This window comes from Balaenoptera borealis (genome assembly GCF_965194805.1).
Source record: "Balaenoptera borealis genome assembly, chromosome: 17".
Taxonomy (NCBI): Eukaryota; Metazoa; Chordata; class Mammalia; order Artiodactyla; family Balaenopteridae; genus Balaenoptera; species Balaenoptera borealis.
Window position 1 is genome coordinate 32445554 of NC_138876.1, and position 18830 is coordinate 32464383.

General features: G+C 41.2%; 1 protein-coding gene and 2 long non-coding RNA genes across 4 annotated transcripts in view; 1 reads left to right on the forward strand and 2 right to left on the reverse strand.

Annotated features, from left to right (window-relative positions):
* Nucleotides 1–18830, reverse strand: part of LOC309615206 — a 127553-nt gene that overhangs the window by 54423 nt on the left and 54300 nt on the right. The gene's annotated exons all lie outside the window — the stretch shown is intronic.
* The window catches only part of LOC309615171, a 60182-nt gene that overhangs the window by 5221 nt on the left and 36131 nt on the right, over nucleotides 1–18830 (forward strand). The window lies entirely within an intron of this gene.
* DCSTAMP (dendrocyte expressed seven transmembrane protein) lies at nucleotides 7002–16952 on the reverse strand. Its single transcript, XM_082364546.1, has 3 exons — nucleotides 14678–16952; nucleotides 11027–11335; nucleotides 7002–10139 (listed from the first exon to the last, which is right to left on the reverse strand). Exons 1-3 carry the CDS (start codon nucleotides 15704–15706, stop codon nucleotides 10065–10067), a joined length of 1413 nt encoding a protein of 470 aa, XP_082220672.1. The 5' UTR covers nucleotides 15707–16952; the 3' UTR covers nucleotides 7002–10064.

Sequence of the window (18830 nt, forward strand, 5' to 3'; positions counted from 1 at the left end):
TATGTGTATACATAACTGAATCACTTTGCTGTACACCTGAAACTAATACAACATTGTAAATCAACTATACTCCAATATAAAATAAAAATTAAAAAAAAAAAGTCAATCAGGACTGTTAAAAAAAATAAAAGAGATTTACAAGCTTCCCATTCAAGATGGGGACCTAAAAGGACCCTGAACTCACCTCCTCCCACAGACACACCAAGTCTACAACTACACATGGAACAATTTCCTCTGGAAAAAACCTAAAAACTGGCTGAGCCACTCCTAGCATCCAGCGCACGAGAGAAGGTCCACACGGAAGCCCCCGGTAGGAGAGGCTGGGATACAATCTCGCCATAAACCCCACTTCCTCCTCCTTCTCCTCCTCCTCCTTGACCCCTGTGTGGAGACCCACAGCTTCTCACTGAGGAGCAAAAGCTTTAAACCCCACATTGGGCACCTCCCACTTTTAAGATCTGCACCTGAGAGACGGGCCCCCAAAACATCTAGCTTTGAAAACTAACGGGGGCTCTGTCCACAAGCCCCACAAGGCTCTACGGACCTGGGCTCTTAAAGGGTTCGCACTGGGATGCACCAGCCCCAAAGCTCAGGGCAAAGCGTGGATGCAGGGTGCCGGGACTTGTAGGGGGAGAGGCCCACGTGCTGGTCTTGGAGTTGGCCTAGGCTCAGGCATCTGATGAGGCATTTGCTGGCGCTCTGGAGGGAGGGGTGGGGGCTGGCGGCTGCCATCTTGGCTCTCCCTCCGCAGCCTGCAGGGCCCAGGGTCCCCTGAGCGGAGCTTTTATATGCGTCTGGCTGCCGCCCAGGAGCCACTCCTTGATTGCCCGGCTCTGTTGGCCAATGGGGCTGGCGTCCTTGGGTCCCCTGGGAGTATGGTAATCTGCAAGGTGGTTCTTGGTCTGCCACCTGGGGCAGTGCGCAGACGGCCGTCTGAGGCAGCCTCCCCAGGCTCTCTGTGAGTGCCTCCTCTTTGCTGGTCCTGGACCTCCGGTCCCAGGTGCAGGCCCACCTATAGGGCTCTATGGACGTCGATGTGCTCTCAGGGAAGGCAGGCTAGTGTAACGCATCTTTGCGCTCTCTCTCTGCCTTGCTATAGCTCACAGACAGGAGTTTGTACACTCCTCTGGAGTCCCAATTTGGGGGACTGCTTCCCCGGGGGACACCTCGAGATGGTGGCCAGCGAAGCATACACTTGCAGTCCCATAGGACTGTATATACCTGCATACTTTAAAAGCTGCTGCCTGAAGGTCTGGCTTCTTAATCACATACCACAATATAGCACATTAGAAAACTCTAAATATGAAAAATAATCTTCCACAATCTCACCAACAATCATTGACTTTTTCATTCATGCCACCTTCTAGTCGCTGTGAAGCTCATTTTCAGAATCTGTATTGACTTTTTTCTTCTTGTATTGTGATTTTAAAATACAATATTTGTTTAACCAAAAAAAAAAAAAAAACTCTCTTAAAGAGCTATGCATAAGCTCTACCAAGCACAGCATTGATTTCTAATGTGTATGTGAGTAATAAATTTATGAATATCATGGGTTACCCTCCTTGTGTTTCCTGTGCTCTCCTGCAATAGTTCATGGACTGACTTTGCTAATCGGTGCTTGTCCAAATAGATATTTTATATTCATCTCTTCAATTCTTGCTTACTAAACTTCACAGATAGAGTGGTTCCCCATGATATATTATTAAGAACAAACAATTAACTTGTCATTTTATTTAAAAGAACAAAGTTCTCATTTCAAAAGCTCTGCATGCATTGACCATAATTATATGGGAATCTTTTCAAAGCTGCTTTTTCATCTTTTGAGGTTCCCCCACTAACTTTGCCAAATATAGTTATTAATAAATCTCTACAATAATTAATTTTAAACAAATTTGCTTACAATTTAAAACAAGTTTGGAATGTTTTATTTATGTAAGCACTTTTGTAAATGTAAAAAGATATTGGGCATCCTTCAAAGTAATATTGGGTTGGCCAAAATTTTCGTTTGGTTAATGAATACATTGTTCAATAAAGTTCTTGGTGAAAATGAAAAATGTCTTTTATTTTTACTTAAAACTGAACGAACTTTTTGGCCAACCCAATATTTTAAAAAACTGACCTTATAAATTCTCTGATGTATGAACTTTGTATTAATACTTATATAAATGCATACCACCACCTCTTCCATTACCATAGGCTTAATGATTATGCTCTTAGGGTAATGTTAAAGATTTCTTTTAAATAAGTAGTACCCAACATCTTTTTGAGAACATTTAACTTTTTTTACTTGGAGGCAGTGTGAGGGATTGGTGAATCTAATCATTTACATCAGATTCAATCTAGTGTGTATCCTTCCTTAAAGTAAATGAGTTAACCTTATCATTAAACCTTATTTTGTTTTAAATGCAAGAATAATAATAATGATAACATAATAATAATAAAATAATTGACCTCAATGGTCTTTGTCAGTATTAGTGACTTTGGGTGAAAAAGTTAGTTCCTACTCACTCAGAAATAAGATATTTTGATCCACCAGAGGGCAGACAGAAGAAGCAAGAAGAACTACAATCCTGCAGCTTGTGGAACAAAAACCACATTCACAGAAAGATAGACAAGATGAAAAGGCAGAGGACTATGTACCAGATGAAGGAACAAGATAAAACCCCAGAAAAACAACTAAATGAAGTGGAGATAGACAACCTTCCAGAAAAAGAATTCAGAATAATGATAATGAAGATGATCCGGGACCTCGGAAAAAGAATGGAGGCAAAGCTCAAGAAGATGCAAGAAATGTTTAACAAAGACCTAGAAGAATTAAAGAACAAACAAACAGAGATGAACAATACAATAACTGAAATAAAAACTACACTAGAAGGAATCAATAGCAGAATAACTGAGGCAGAAGAACGGATAAGTGACCTGGAAGACAGAATGGTGGAATTCACTGCTGTGGAACAGAATAAAGAAAAAAGAATGCAAAGAAATGAAGACAGCCTACAAGACCTCTGGGACAACATTAAACACAACAACATTCGCATTATAGGGGTCCCAGAAGAAGAAGAGAGAAAGAAAGGACCAGAGAAAATATTTGAAGAGATTATAGTCGAAAACTTCCCTAACATGGGAAACAAAATAGCCACCCAAGTCCAGGAAGTGCAGTGAGTCCCATACAGGATAAACCCAAGGAGAAACACGCCGAGACACATAGTAATCAAACTGGCAAAAATTAAAGACAAAGAAAAAGAAGAAGTAAAGAAAAGAAAGAAGTAAAACTGTCACTGTTTGCAGATGACATGATACTATACATAGAGAATCCTAAAAATGCCACCAGAATACTAGTAGAGCTAATCAATGAATTTGGTAAAGTTGCAGGATACAAAATTAATGCACAGAAATCTCTTGCATTCCTATACACTAATGATGAAAAATCTGAAAGAGAAATTAAGGAAACACTCCCATTTACCACTGCAACAAAAAGAATAAAATACCTAGGAATAAACCTACCTAGGGAGACAAAAGACCTGTATGCAGAAAACTGTAAGACACTGATGAAAGTAATTAAAGATGATACCAACAGATGGAAAGATATACCATGTTCTTGGATTGGAAGAATCAATATTTTGAAAATGACTACACTACCCAAAGTAATCTACAGATTCAATGCAATCCCTATCAAATTACCAATGGCATTTTGTACAGAACTAGAACAAAAAATCATAAAATTTGTATGGAGACACAAAAGACCCTGAATAGCCAAAGCAGTCTTGAGGGAAAAAAGTGGAGCTGGAGGAATCAGACTCCCTGACTTCAGACTATAGTACAAAGCTACAGTAATCAAGACAATATGGTACTGGCACAAAAACAGAAATATAGATCAATAGAACAGGATAGAAAGCCCAGAGATAGACCCATGCACCTATGGTCAACTAATCTATGACAAAGGAGGCAAGGATATACAATGGAGAAAAGACAGTCTCTTCAATAAGTGCTGCTGGGAAAACTGGACAACTACATGTAAAAGAATGAAATTGGAACACTCCCTAACACCATACACAAAAATAAACTCAAAATGGATTAAACACCTAAATGTAAGACCGGACACTATAAAACTCTTAGAGGAAAACATAGGAAGAACACTCTTTGACATACATCACAGCAAGATCTTTTTTGATCCACCTCCTAGAGTAATGGAAATAAAAACAAAAATAAACAAATGGGACCTAATTAAACTTCAAAGCTTTTGCACAGCAAAGGAAACCATAAACAAGATGAAAAGACAACCCTCAGAATGGGAGAATATATTTGCAAATGAATCAACGGACAAAGGATTAATCTCCAAAATATATAAACAGCTCATTCAGCTCAATATTAAAGAAACAAACAACCTAATCCAAAAATGGGCAGAAGACCTAAATAGACATTTCTCCAAAGAAGACATACAGATGGCCAAGAAGCACATGAAAAGCTGCTCAACATCACTAATTATTAGAGAAATGCAAATCAAAACTACAATGAGGTATCACCTCACCCCAGTTAGAATGGGCATCATCAGAAAATCTACAAACAACAAATGCTGGAGAGGGTGTGGAGAAAAGGGAACCCTCTTGCACTGTTGGTGGGAATGTAAATTGATACAGCCCCTATGGAGAACAGTACGGAGGTTCCTTAAAAAACTAAAACTAGAATTACCTTATGACCCAGCAATCCCACTACTGGGCATATACCCAGAGAAAACCATATTTCAAAAAGACACATGCACCCCAATGTTCATTGCAGCACTATTTACAATAGCCAGGTCATGGAAGCAACCTAAATGCCCATCGAGAGCCGAATGGATAAAGAAGTTTTGGTACATATATACAATGGAATATTACTCAGCCATAAAAAGGAACGAAATTGGGTCATTTGTAGAGACGTGGATGGATCTAGAGACTGTCATACAGAGTAAAGTAAGCCAGAAAGAGAAAAACAAATATCGTATATTAACGCATGTATGTGGAACCTAGAAAAATGGTACAGATGAACCGGTTTGCAGGGCAGAAGTTGAGACACAGATGTAGAGAACAAACGTATGGACACCAAGGGGGGAAAGCCGTGGAGGGGTGGGGATGGTGGTGTGCTGAATTGGGCGATTGGGATTCACATGTATACACTGATGTGTATAAAATTGATGACTAATAAGAACCTGCTGTATAAAAAAATAAATAAAATTAAATTTAAAAATTAAAAAAAAAAAGATATTTTTATTTCTTTCTCTTAGGTGAATTAAGACAAAATATATGATGTGTGAATATGTCAACATATCCCATATTATAATTAGGATTGATTAGGTTCTAACAGAGAAAGCAGCAGATATAGGATCTAAGAGGAAGGACAAGGTTTTACTTCCTGAGTAGAACAGTAAAAGAGATCTATTACTATGAAGGTGTTTAGAATTATTGTACCTTACTGTCAAAGAGCAACGTAACTGACAACAAATATGGAGTCAATGAGGACATCATAATCACGCTTATAACAAAATACAGCCACCAAGCTTAGATTCGTTAGATGAGAAATAGTGACTTAGACCATAATGTGATACTCTTTTATAAGCCATTAACATTAGAGGTGAAAAAGAAGTTCTATTAAATTACCTGGGGCAATATCTTTCTTCCTCTACAAGATTAACAGAGCACACTTGGCAATAGATGTCTCAAGAAATTTAACTAACCATTTGTTTAAATCTAACATGGGTAAGCTGCAATTAAATAAACATTTTATGCCCTACATTAGATTGGCCCTAATGAGTAAGTCTAAATCTTGTTTTCAAGATCAAAATTGCCTTTTGTGACAGCACCTCTTTGCCAGTCTGTCCTTCCAATAGGGACAAGCACTTCAGAGTAAGGGCAAGCATGCCTAACAGATAAAGACAGCAGGTCACTCTCCAGAAGTCTCGAGAACTGTTCAAAGTCACGGTCCATTAGAAACAACAGAGATTATGCTACTTCAGAAAGGTAGTTTGGTTTCAAGGAAGTTAAGACCCTTTTCCCAACCCCTCCAGTGCCCTTGCCATAGAGAAGAGGGGTAAACTGGGCATTCGTAATAGACGAGGGCAGAGAAACTGGCCATGATTCTCTAAAGGCACTGCCTGCCCGGTGCCCTTGGCACTTACCAAAAGCTACCACATATTGTTATTTTTTGTCTAAGCATCTGTGTGTCTTCCTGACTAGATTGGAAGCATCCCAAAGGCAGGGGCCAAGGCGAGCTGTCTGGGCATCACCAGCACCTTCTGTGTGCCCTGTTCAAATGTTTCCTGTAGATATTGGTGATATTTTTAGGTAAATAAGTAAGTTAGTTAATTATAGAATTTCGAAAGGCCAAAGGATCCAATTTTCTCTAAAACTTGAGCAGTTGATTTAAAAAGAATTTTTTTTATTGAAGTATAGTTGATTTATAACGTATTTCTGCTGCACAGCAAAGTCCTTCAGTCTTACATATATATACACATTCTTTTTTTTAATATTCATTTCCATTATGGTTCATCATAGGATATTGAATATACTTCTATGTGCTATACAATAGGACCTTGTTGTTTATCCATTCTATACATAATAGCTTACATCTGCTAACCCCAACCTCTCACTCCATCCTTCCCCCAACTCCCTCTCCCTTGGCAGCCACCAGTCTGTTCTCTACGTCCGTGAGTCTGTTTCTGTTTCATAGATAGGTTCACTTGTGTCATATTTTAGATTCCACATATAAGTGATATCAAATGGTATTTCTCTTTCTCTTTCTGACTTACTTCACTTAGTATGATAACCTCTAGTTGCATTCATGTTGCTGCAAATGGCATTATTTCATTCTTTTTTATGGGTGAGTAGTATTCCATTGTATACATGTACCACATCTTTATCCATTCATCTGTCGATGGACATTTAGGTTGTTTCCATGTCTTGGCTATTGTAAATAGTGCTGCTATGAACACAGGGGTGTATATATCTTTTTGAATTATAGTTTTGTCTGGATATATGCCCAGAAGTGGGATTGCTGGGTCATATGGTAGTTCTATTTTTAGTGTTTTAAGGAACCTCCGTACTGTTCTCCATAGTGGCTGTATCAATTTATATTCCCACCAACAGTGCAAGAGTGTTCCCTTTTCTCCACACCCTCTCCAGCATTTATTGTTTCTAGATTTTTGATGATGGCCATTCTGACTGGCGTGAGGTGATACTTCATTGTAGTTTTGATTTGCATTTCTCTAATAATTAACGATGTTGAGCATCTTTTCATGTGTCTATTGGCCATCTGTATTTCTTCTTTGGAGAAATGTCTATTTAGGTCTTTTGCCCATTTTTCAATTGGGTTGTTTGTTTTTTTGTTGTTGAGTTGTATGAGCTGTTTGTAAATCAAGCCCTTGTCATTTGCAAATATTTTCTCCTGTTCTGTAGGTTGTCTTTTTGTTTTGTTTATGGTTTACTTTGCTATGCAAAAGCTTGTAAGTTTGATTAGGTCCCATTTGTTTATTTTTGTTTTTATTTCTATTGCCTTGGGAGACTGACCTAAGAAAACATTGGTACAATTTATGTCAGAGAATGTTTTGCCTATGATCTCTTCTAGGAGTTTTATGGTGTCATGTCTTATGTTTAAGTCTTTAAGCCATTTAGAGTTTATTTTTGTGTATGGTGAGAGGGTGCATTCTAACTTGAGCAGTTGATTCTTTGCCTAGTTAATGTGGAGCAGATCCCTTCTCTGTAGGAGGAATAAGTGCAAAATGAGTAAAAAAAAAAATCACGTATTAGTTTATTAATATATAATTTTAATAAACACAGTTTTGTTCTGTTTAGAAAACACAGTAAAGCATAAAATCATCAGAATATTTAAATAAGCCAAAACTAAAAATTCATCTTCACCTTCTCAGATCTTTTTTGGTTGAAAGTTATGCCAATTATATCAGTATTTACCAGAGTATGGGCTGTAGAACTGGTCCTATGTGCTGTTAACAGTTATTACAGGTAAAATTGTTCCATGGTTTAATAATTTGAGAAAATTTTGGGTGAAACAAGGTTAAATGAGATTTCTTTATTATAGGGTTTCTCAAAGTTTTAAAATTATGCCAACATGCATTATGAATCTTCAAGGTTGGAAGGCAGATGGTGTGGATTTATTGACATCATATAACTCTTTTATGGAACAACTAAAGGATTAGTGGTCTGAGGAACACACTTTGGGAAATGCTGACTCAGATTTCTAATGTAGGCTCCTTCTGCTAGAGAAATTTCACCATTGAAGACCTGTGTTGAAAGACCTGCAATTCAGTAAAACTTCCTGGAATGATGGTTCTCAGTGCTGGCCAACTATTAGAATCACCTGGGAGCTTTAAATGTGCCAGTGCCCAGGCCCCAGCCCAGGCCAGCTAAGTCGGGGTCTTTGAGGGTGAGTTTACCCATCTATAAAATAGAAATAATACTACCTACCTCACAGGATTGTCATGAAACATAAATGAGACCATATGTGTAAAATGCCTACTCAGGTGCCCAAAACAAAATTTGGTCTTTGAAAAAATGTTTCATTCTGGGGAGAGTGTAGAATTTCAATTTTAAAATGTAGAAGATATTATTAAAATAGAAAATCACTATTTGGTTGGCACAGTTTTGCAACCATGGATGCTAAAATTAGAGGGTAAATGTATGATGAGAAACAGGATGTTTGCATAGTCTGAAGGTATTTCCCACGATACACTTATTCATTCCAAAAGGAAAATAGTAACTTCAACAGTGGAAGAATCTGCGGACCCCATCTTAACTAAGTGAAGAAAGTTAACCTCACCAGTAATGAGACATATTAACATCACATACCCCTGATCTCATGCATTGAGAAGAGCATGTCAGCACTTCTGTAGTATTGTTGCCCAAAAATACATTACCTGGGTTTACTTATAAGGAAACATCAGACAAACGCAAAGCAAAGGACATTTTACAAAATAACTGGCAGCACTCCTCAGAAATGTCAAGGTCATGAAAAAAAAAGAAAGACAGACTGAGGAACTGTCCCTGACTGGACAAGACTAAGGAACCATGACAGCCAAATGCAATGCATGAGCCTGGATTGGATCAAGTACTAGCCCTTGGGACATTAGTAGGATATTAGTGGGACAATTGGTGAAAATCCAATGAGTTTTGTAGATTATGCGTTTTTCAGTGTATTTACCTGGAACGCTGTACTTACTATTTTGCAACTTTTTTGTAAGGCTGAAACATTTTCAAAATGAAAAGTTAAAAAATTGTTTTAAAATTTTAATGTTTCTTCATTTCTTCCCATTCTGGCACTTTAGAGATAATAGAATCAGTATTTTTTCCCTCTTAGGTATTTTGAATATAGGGGAAATAGGCCCCTGTACTATAGAGTGTACATTGATTATAGTGAAAAAGAGGCCCAAGATGCACATTGTAGGAAGCCTCTCATATGATTTTAATAAATGTGTTCTCTAAATAAATGTGGCTAGAGGACTTGGTAGAAGAGGAAAAACAAAAGAGATCCAGGAAAGTAGAGGATAGGAGCAGAGCAGGTGGTGAGAAGAAATTAGGAGCTGCTGGAGATGGGTTTTGGAAAGAGTTCTTGAATAAGGGGGCAGGGGGAGGACAGACAGTTGTGGGTAGGAAATAGCTATGAAGGATATTAAGAAGGGCAGAGAAGGGACAGAAGCATTTAAAGATATTTTGCTGGCATCACACATGTATGTTCTCCTTGATATTTGTTTGTGAGCCTGCAGTAGAGATTTTGATTTTTTCCAATTTTTTTCTTTGAATATTACTCTATGCTGAGACTCTCCTCGAAGGGCCTGGTTCTAGTCGTGTTACACTGAGATACAGTCCAGATCATGTGCCCTGTTTGCGAGACAGACAACACAACAATTTATCTGGTAGCCCTTTGGCCCTTATGGAAAAAAGTAGCTTGGCCCTGCAAACTCAAACCGCTGAAGGACCGTGCAGTGCAGTTCTCTGTTGCTGGGCGTGAGTAAGGGTCACCATCAGGAGACTTAAGGAGAATTGCTGGAGCAGCGTGGCTGAGGAGCTGCATGGGGCCTCTCACGGGCTCTCTTCACTGGCAATGTCCATTTGTTTCCTCCCAATCATTTTCAGGACTGGAAGCCAGAAATGAATCTGAAAAGACACGAAGCTGGATGAGTGAGCATTAGAGTCATTTCAAATGCCACTGACACAAACTTTTCACAAGACTTTGAAATGGCCAGAAAAGCTTATCCTTAGGGATTATTTTGGTCTTTCACTGTCTATGAACTATTTTCCAGTTCTGTAAGTTGTAGATAGCTGATGGCAACAATGCAAATGATTCTTGTCTATGAACATGCAAATGAATTTCACCCTGCAGAGTACAATTGATCCTCCCATCCTCCCTTGTGGAAGAAGCCGGTTTTGTATCTATTAAGCAAATTCATTTTGGTATTCACGATGGCCTGTATACATGTGTGATTTAAACGGTTCTTTGAATTGGTTGGAGTTTCTTACTGTTCCGTCTTTAATACGTTGAATAAAATCTTTGACAAGTGTTCATTTTATATGTGTATGAAAGTCATTATGTTATCATATATATATATATATCATCATATATATTTTTTAATGCTGGAGAATGAGCAAATTCTTTGGAGTTTACCAAGCTGTAGTAGATACTTCCCTTCTGTTATTTATTTATCCCGGTAAAGTAACTCTGACTGGGTATTGTTCTTTAACAGCCATTAGGGCCTTCCCAGTAGCTTTTCTACAATATGACCGAACGTACTCACTTGAAATCAGTGTTTTGAAGGCTATCTTGTAGAATCCTCTGGACTGGCATTGCTGTAGAGTCTTCTGGACTTAGCCATGTACCTCTGTTCCCTGTCACTGCCCACCCATCCCCCTCCCCCGAAACAGTGTCCTATCTGTTGCTGGGGATATAAGCCCTAATGTAAAGTTGAAGAGTGCTTTGAAATTCCATTTGCCCTTCAAAAGCAAAATTTCCCTAATTACAGGTTATAACCCTATTTTGGCTTTACCTTTGTAAAGTACAGACTCAGTTTCCTTTTTACTTCTCCCACTGGCTGCTTTGATCGTTTCTTCAGTAGCTTTGCATGTAGGTATCGGATGCGCTCCCTCTGCACACTCGGGTAGAAGGATGCTGACACCAGGATTTTAAGTTGCATCAGGATGGAGGACAACAGTCCTAGCATCACTAGTATCACAAGAATAAAACTGAGAGGAATCCAGGTCTTAGACAGAAGTAGCTTTGGTTTAGGGAGGCAACTGGGTTCAAACAGAGATATATTAAATGAAGAATCATGGATGATGTCTTGAGCTTCTTGTTTCTAAAATGAAAGAATAAAATCATCAAGATCCATGCCATTTTCATACTCTGTCCTTGTCTTTCTCAATACTGCCCCGTAGCACGTAACATTTATCTTAGAATATGCAGGGAGCTTTGGCTGAAGGGGCTATCCCAGCTCCTTTTATGTGCTATGATTGGAATAAAGGAGAAGGGATGAATTTTAGTTGTAGCCACTGCAGAGTTTTCCAAAGTGGGATTGTGGAAATATAGATTTCCTTGAGAGAAGGATATCAGATAAGTTTGTTTGCTCTGTCCTTTCTTTAGAGAGTCACGATGGCCATGAGACTGTTGAAGGTGCTGAGAAGAAAGCAGAGAAATTCGCTTAACTTCAGCCAACAATTCTCCTATTAATTTTGACCGCATAACCCATTTTTATGGAACACCTGTTTCTATACTTCAGAGCATGTGGGACTAATGAAAGATGGTTTTCACTCAACTGGGGGAGAAGTTTTTTTTGTAGCAGAGCCCCTCAAGACCCAGTCGTAGCCTCTCCATCTTGACAAACAACTCGTCAGCAGACCACAAGGTCGTAAAGATGTGGAGGCATTTAATTATGCTCTAAGTCATCCTTCTAGAGCTTGGGGCGGCAGGAGGGGTGGAATTATTCTTGATGCAAGAATACAAAGAAGAGTATATTTACTGAAAGTGACTCTAAAATCCTATTTATAGAGGTCTCAAAATAGGACATTTTCGCATCTCTCTTAGATGATAGGAGGGGCGCATTCCTTCCTGCTTGAAGGCAAGAGAATAAGCCAGTTGCCCTCAACAAACTGACCCAGAGGGCAAATGACATTGAGCCACCCAGCCAAGCCACCAGCAAGCGAAGTGTGTGCTGATTCAGCTCTTACTTTTCCCTGACCTGAGAAAGCCATATAGTCTCTTGGTGGATTTGTTTTCCAATTTGGTAAAACAGGAATTAATGGACCAGATCCTGCCCATGAATAAACTATTCCCAGTGTAAATTAAGCACCTTGGGGATGGAGCATTAATGTTACAGACTGGAGTACTTAGTAAGTTATTATCACCCCAACACCCTAGAGCCCTGGGGCCCAGAGGAGGAAAATGACTTCTGAAAAGAACCCAATCACACCCAGAGAACACCACACACCTTCGATTTACCCCAATACCTGTGAAAAATCTGGAAACCCCAAAACCTGGGACTTCTACACAAATGTCAAGTCAGATCTGCAATTTCCCCAGCACTGTGGCTAAGCAGTAGAAAGCATTTGTGTTGCCTCTCCTTTGCTCTTATTAAAAAGACAGTTCACCTACGATTAAATAGAGAGATTTCAGTCCCCAGAGCAGAGGCATGCATTCTTTTCAATACTGTTGAAGAAACAAACACATCGATTGAGTCAGTGTTGAGAAATCCTGCAATAAGAAAGCAGCGGGTGTCCGGTCTGGGAAGAAGTTATTTAGTCTAGGAATCTAACCGGGGATTTTGCAGCTGGGAGTCAGGGCTTCAGAAAGGTTGTCAACACTTTTGTACGTGCTTGGTGGAGGGTAACAAACTCTCAAAATACGGAGCAATGTACTAAATGGTACCCCAATGTTTTAAAATGTGTTTGCCTCTCTCAAGTAAACAATTTGCCAAGATGGTATGGAGTAATGGATGGAAGATTCACTCTGGTATCAGACAGTCCTGAAAAGTTAATGCAGACCAGTGCTGGGCACATAGTAGGTGCTCAATAAGTAGCGACTGTAGCTATTTTTACTTACAGTGTCCACCCATCCAGCCAGGTCTATTCACGTCATTTCCCACTTTTCTTCTTTATTTAAAATCGTATAAAAGTGGGAGAAACCTTGAGCCAATGTTTCTTTTCTTGCTTGACTTCTCCTTTGCAAATCTCCTGCAATGGAAAGACCAGGAATCTCCAAGGGCATCGTGGGATAAGGGCAGGGCACTGCCAGTTACATGGAAGCCGGCTGCTGGTGGCACAGCCTCCCAGGCTCGGCAGGAGAGAGTTTGAGACGAGCTCCCACAGCAGACTCGTGCTCGCATCTGTTCTGCGCCCACCACCCTGCTGTCACTGTGAGCGTACGTGGTGGCCTCCCCCGCCAGGACGTGAGCCCCTCGATGGCAGCCATCATGGTCTAGACAACTTTGCATCCCCAGGACCCAGCAACACCCCAAAATGTATTTGCCAGGACATTGTCATTGGAAAGCTTCTGGGCCTTTTTTGGAAGGCAGACTTGCTTTTCTCCCCCCCGTCTATCTAAAACAGTGAGAATTCACAAAACAGGCATGGGTTTTGGCCCAGAGAGGAATAGATGAGAGAGGAGCAAAAAGATAAAGAAGGAGAGGAAGAACTGAGAGGGGAAGATAAAAAAAGGGACTACAGGAGGAGGATGCACTATGGGGGAGAGGAGGAGAGAAGCCCTTTTACCAGCCGCTGCCCCGGATCAAGCCTGGCTGAAAATCTTGTTTGGCTTTCATTTGAAACACTGTTTCCATTATCCACCCTCCTCCAGATATGTAGAGCAACGGGGGGTTCTTGTAATTAACTGAAGACTTCAGAGGAAGCAGAGGGCTCAGAGTAATCAACCCTGAGAAGCAGCCCAGGATTAGGCGGGGCAGGGGCCAGACAGTACCTGCGGAGCCAGGAGAAAAGGGGAGGGAGAGTGTGGATGCAGCAGGAGCAAATGGGCTTTCAAAGGAGGGTTTCCAGGTCCCCTTCTGCCCTTCCCCTCTGAGATTGCCCCAGCAGAGGCACAATCTATTGTGGCTCGATAAAGAGGGAAAATCAGACATATGGAAACAGTAGATGGCGTGTTCACCAGCCCAGGCTAGTGCACAACACCCAGCGTGCATGACATTCACACACACACACACACACACACGTGCACATGTACACACATACAACTACACACACTACGTGTGCACATGCACACAGAGGCACACACTAGACACACATGTGCACGTTCCACCTAGTGCAGAATGCTAGGTTTAAAAACAAATAAGTATCTGACAGTATCCAGATCCTCTGAAATGTCTACATAATCATAAATTTCCACAGGGCAAAATGGAAAAGAGAAAAGATGGGATGAACAAAAACCATGGTCTCCTCTTTTGCAGTACGGCTGCCACAGGAAACTAATACAGTGATCAAAAATGTTCAGAGTGTTCTCATACTCTAACACTGGGGTTTCAACTCAATCTAACCAACATTTTGGGTGTTCTTCCTACATGCCAGGCTCCGTGCCAGGCACTGAGGATCCAGAGGGGAATAAGACACTGCCCTGCCTTGGGAAGTTCACGATCTTTTGCAAACACACAGCAAACAGCTGGGATACACAGTGAGACGGGCCTGCGAGCACCTACCTCTCTGTGCAACTTCAAGTGAACCTCAAGCCCTGGCAAGCTTTGGAAATGTTTGCTGACGGAGAAGATGAGCCAATACAGCAGATAATCTATGGCTGCAAACAACACCCAGATGTAGAGATGGGTAAGCACCGGGAGGAAAAACAGCCCCAGGTTTTTCCTGTCTTTAGGAGTCAGCCAGAAAGATGGGATGATGACATACTTCTTCCTTTCCTGCTTATTCAGCGGGAGAACGCAGGGCCTCTGTGCGTGCCTCTCTCTCTCGTCAAACTGAACAAATTGTCTGGTGACGTAGATGTTCTCAAACTTCCAACCACAGGAGCCCAAAAATCGCCTCATGAAGAGGCCAGTGCCAAGTAGCACCAGCAGAAGCCCTGTGAGGGCAAATAGCTGCCGCCCCAGGGAAGACAACACCTCTGTCGCCGTCACTACCTGGTACAAGACATGCAGGGCTCTGTCTGTAGTGTCATTGAGCTGTGCCTCCAGGGCTTGGCTGGGACTAAAAAGAGAGACCTCCAGGGTTTGGTTCCAAGAAACAAGGTCATCAAATAGACTTAGGTGAGTGGCAAGGCCATATATCCACTGAATTGCTTCAATATATTTTTTCAAGAGTGGAAAATGGATGGAAAAGCTCTTTGCCCTTAGGTTGCAAGTCATACTATCCAGGAGACCTTTAAAGTTGTGAAAAATATTTTCCACGTGTCCAAAGATTACTATCCCTGTGCCAGCGGTGATCAAAGCATTCCTGCCTTCACGCAGGCCACACGAGAGGAAGAAGAGCAGAATGAAACACCGTGCGTGCTTGGAGCAGCACAGCAGAGCACACGTGACCATCCAGGAGGTGGTGAAGACTACGAATGAGGACAGAAGCCAGGAGAAGGCCCCAGAGAGGAGGCCCACGGAAATGAAAGCAACAAAACAGCAAGTGCCCAAATGTTGGGTGAAGTCCATCCATCCAAGGCTCCTTGGAGACACATACGTCCTCCAAAGACTGAGGAAGATATTGGTGCCTGAGGTCCAGACACCCATGCTCCCTGTGTCCCTGGAAATGAAAGAGAAACAGGGTCAGATGTTGCGTTTAAATGTCCTCTGTCACTTTGTAAAGGGCACGATGATAGATTGATTGCAAAAAATGGCCGTAATTTTTTACCCTTCTCAGTCTCTACACTATTACTAAACCAAACTTGGGCCCGCTCACCGCCAATCCACTGACACTGGATTGTGGTGAAGGGAAGTGTAGAGTTTATTGCAAGGTGGTGCCCAGTGTGGCCAAGCAAGGAGAACGGGCAGCTTGTGTTCAAAAGACCCGAACTCAATATAAATGAGTTTATTTACAAAACAGAAGTAGATTCACAGACATAGAAAACAAACTTATGGTTACCAGAGGGGATAACGAGATGGGGAGGTGCAGGGGAGCTAAATTAAAACTTTGGGATTAACTGCTATGTATAAAATAGGTAAACAACAAGGACCTACTCTACAGCACAGGGAACTATATTCAGTGTCTTGTAATAACCTATAATGGAAAAGAATCTGAAAAAGAATATATATACAAATATTTATGCATAACTGAGTCATTTTGCTGTACACCTGAAGCTAACACAACACTGTAAATTAACTATACTTCAATTAAAAAAACACGGTTTAAAAAAAAGAGACCTGAACTCCGCAGTGGCTTTCGGGGAAGGGTTGTTAAAGGCAAGGTGAGGGAGAGGGTTGCAGGTGCCTGATCAGCTTGGTACATCCTTCTGATTGTGGGTGGCGAGGTAACAGTGTGATGTTTCGGGAATTAACATCATCAACCTCTGGTTCCAACCCCTCTGGGGTCTACATGCTTATTGTCACATGCAGTTAACTTCTTCCACCTGGTGGGGGGTTTTAATGTCTGCAAAACACCTCAAGGATATGGTTCAGGTTATTATCTACAGCCTTGAGGAGGCACTAAAAGTCCTTGACTTTGTGTTATGGCTAAACTCTTATTATTTTGTCTTACTTGACTCTTTTCCTTTTTTTCTGCATTTTCTCACTTTTCTCATTAAATTTGCTCTTTGGACTTGGGGGGAGGCCTACGAGGCTAAAGCTTTTCTACAAACAAGAGGTGGGGGACACGGGGTCTGTCCCTGGGGAGGCCCCGCAGGGTCCTGCTCAGTTTCTACACCTCCTTGCAAAGTGACATTACAGCTTCTCCCATCAAGAAGTGAGAGAAATAGAATCACATGGTGGGGTTTATTTCTCCAGTCCTTGAATTTGGGATGGCCTTGTGACATCATCAGCCAATGGAATGTGGTAGAAGTAATAGTATGCCTATCCTGAGTCTATGATTCCCTCCTGTCCCTCTTGGAACCCTACTATTAACTTGTTGACAAGTCCAGGTGTATTAGCTTCTATTGCTGCTGTAGTAAATTTCCACAGACTTAGTGGCTTATAGAAACACAAATTTATTCTCTCACAGTTCTAGAGGTCAGAGGTCTAAAACTGGTCCAGAGGGCTGCAGAGGGCTGGAGGTTCTAGGGGAAAATCCATTTGCTTGCCTTTTCCAGCTTCTAAAGGCCACCTATATTCCTTGGCTTGTGGACTCTCCTCCATCTCAAAGAGAGCAATGTTGCATCTTCTTTTCTTTCTGACCTCTGCTTCCATCCTTATATCTTCTCTCATGACTCTGATCTTCCTGCCTCCCTCTTCAAAGGACCCCTGTGACTATACTGGGGCCACCCAAGTAATCCAGGATAATCTCTCCATCTCAAGGTCCTTAACTCAAGCACATATGTAGAGTTCCTTTTACCATGAAAGGTAACATAGTCATAGGTTCTGGGCATTAGGACATGGACATCTTTGGTTGGGGCTCGGGGGGTGGGGTCATTCATCATGTCATACCAGGTTGGGCTGCTGAATGACAAGAGGAACATGACCAGTCTATTCCATCAACTCAGCCAATAGCCAGTCAACTGCCAGATACGTGAAATGGGGCATCCTAGGCCAGCCAGGCCCCAGCCACCACCTGATCACAGATACTTGAGCAATAAGAAATGCTTATTTACTTTGAGCCCCTGAATTCTGTGCTGCTTTTTTGCACAGTGATTGTTAACTGATAAAAGCAGCAATCCTGTGCCATGGGTCTTATTAATTGAAACAAACCTTAGGTTGATGGATAGGCTGAAATTTCAACAAACTGCATTATATAAGGGCACTTTCTGACAGTCATCTATTTCCTTGTGCTCTAAGTTTACAGACAAGAAAGCAAACCAAAGGCATCCAAACTTAAACGTGGCATTGGACTGAGGCCATTGTATTCAGCTCTGTAACCATTCTGCCTTCCCTCCCTTGCTCCTACCCTCTGAGTGTAGTTCTCTCCTGAGAATCTTACAAGGAAAATGAGAATATTTTGTCACCGAGTTAATCATCTTTTCTTTTTTCCCAGATCTGGCATAACAAAAATGAAGGTGCTATGGGGTTGCTACTGCCCTGTCAGTCATGCAGATTTAGGCGTGTGATGCACTCAGAGAGCCTTGGGTTCATTTGGGATGACACAAAATAAATTTGAGCTATCTTAATTGACATGAAAACATCTAATGAGCATTATACCCTATGTATGGAATTTTAACGAAGACATTGATCAGGTTTTAAACACTCTCAAATAAATCCCTTCTCACATCAAATATTTTGGGGCTGGATTTATAGAGTAGCTTAATACTGTTTGAGCCAGTGAATTACACTGGTAATGTGAGAAAGGTATCCAGTCACTGGCTGGAGGGCATGAACTGAGCAATCTGAAGGGAAGAAATGGCTCTCTTTTTGGGTTCGGGCGGAATGGGGTTAATGTAAGACAGAAATGAGATGGGGAAATAGGCAGGTTAGGAACAAACCTGTGGAAATTTCTTCAGCAATAATATAGAGGGCTTGCAGCTCCTGCACGTAATCTGAATGGGAAAAAGTTCAGTGCAGAGAAGAGATACGGGGAGACATTGTGTTGAAGAAGGGTCATTACCATGTGGGACTGGCCTTATAGAAGATTTGAGATCCTCCCTAAGAAGGCGGTCTTACTCCATCTGGAGGAAAGGAAATTGGAAGAAATGGACATTAGAGTGGGGACCAGCAAAAGAACAGAGTTCTTTTTTCCTGCAAGCTTGCTTCCTTTCAGAACTGGAGGTTGGCA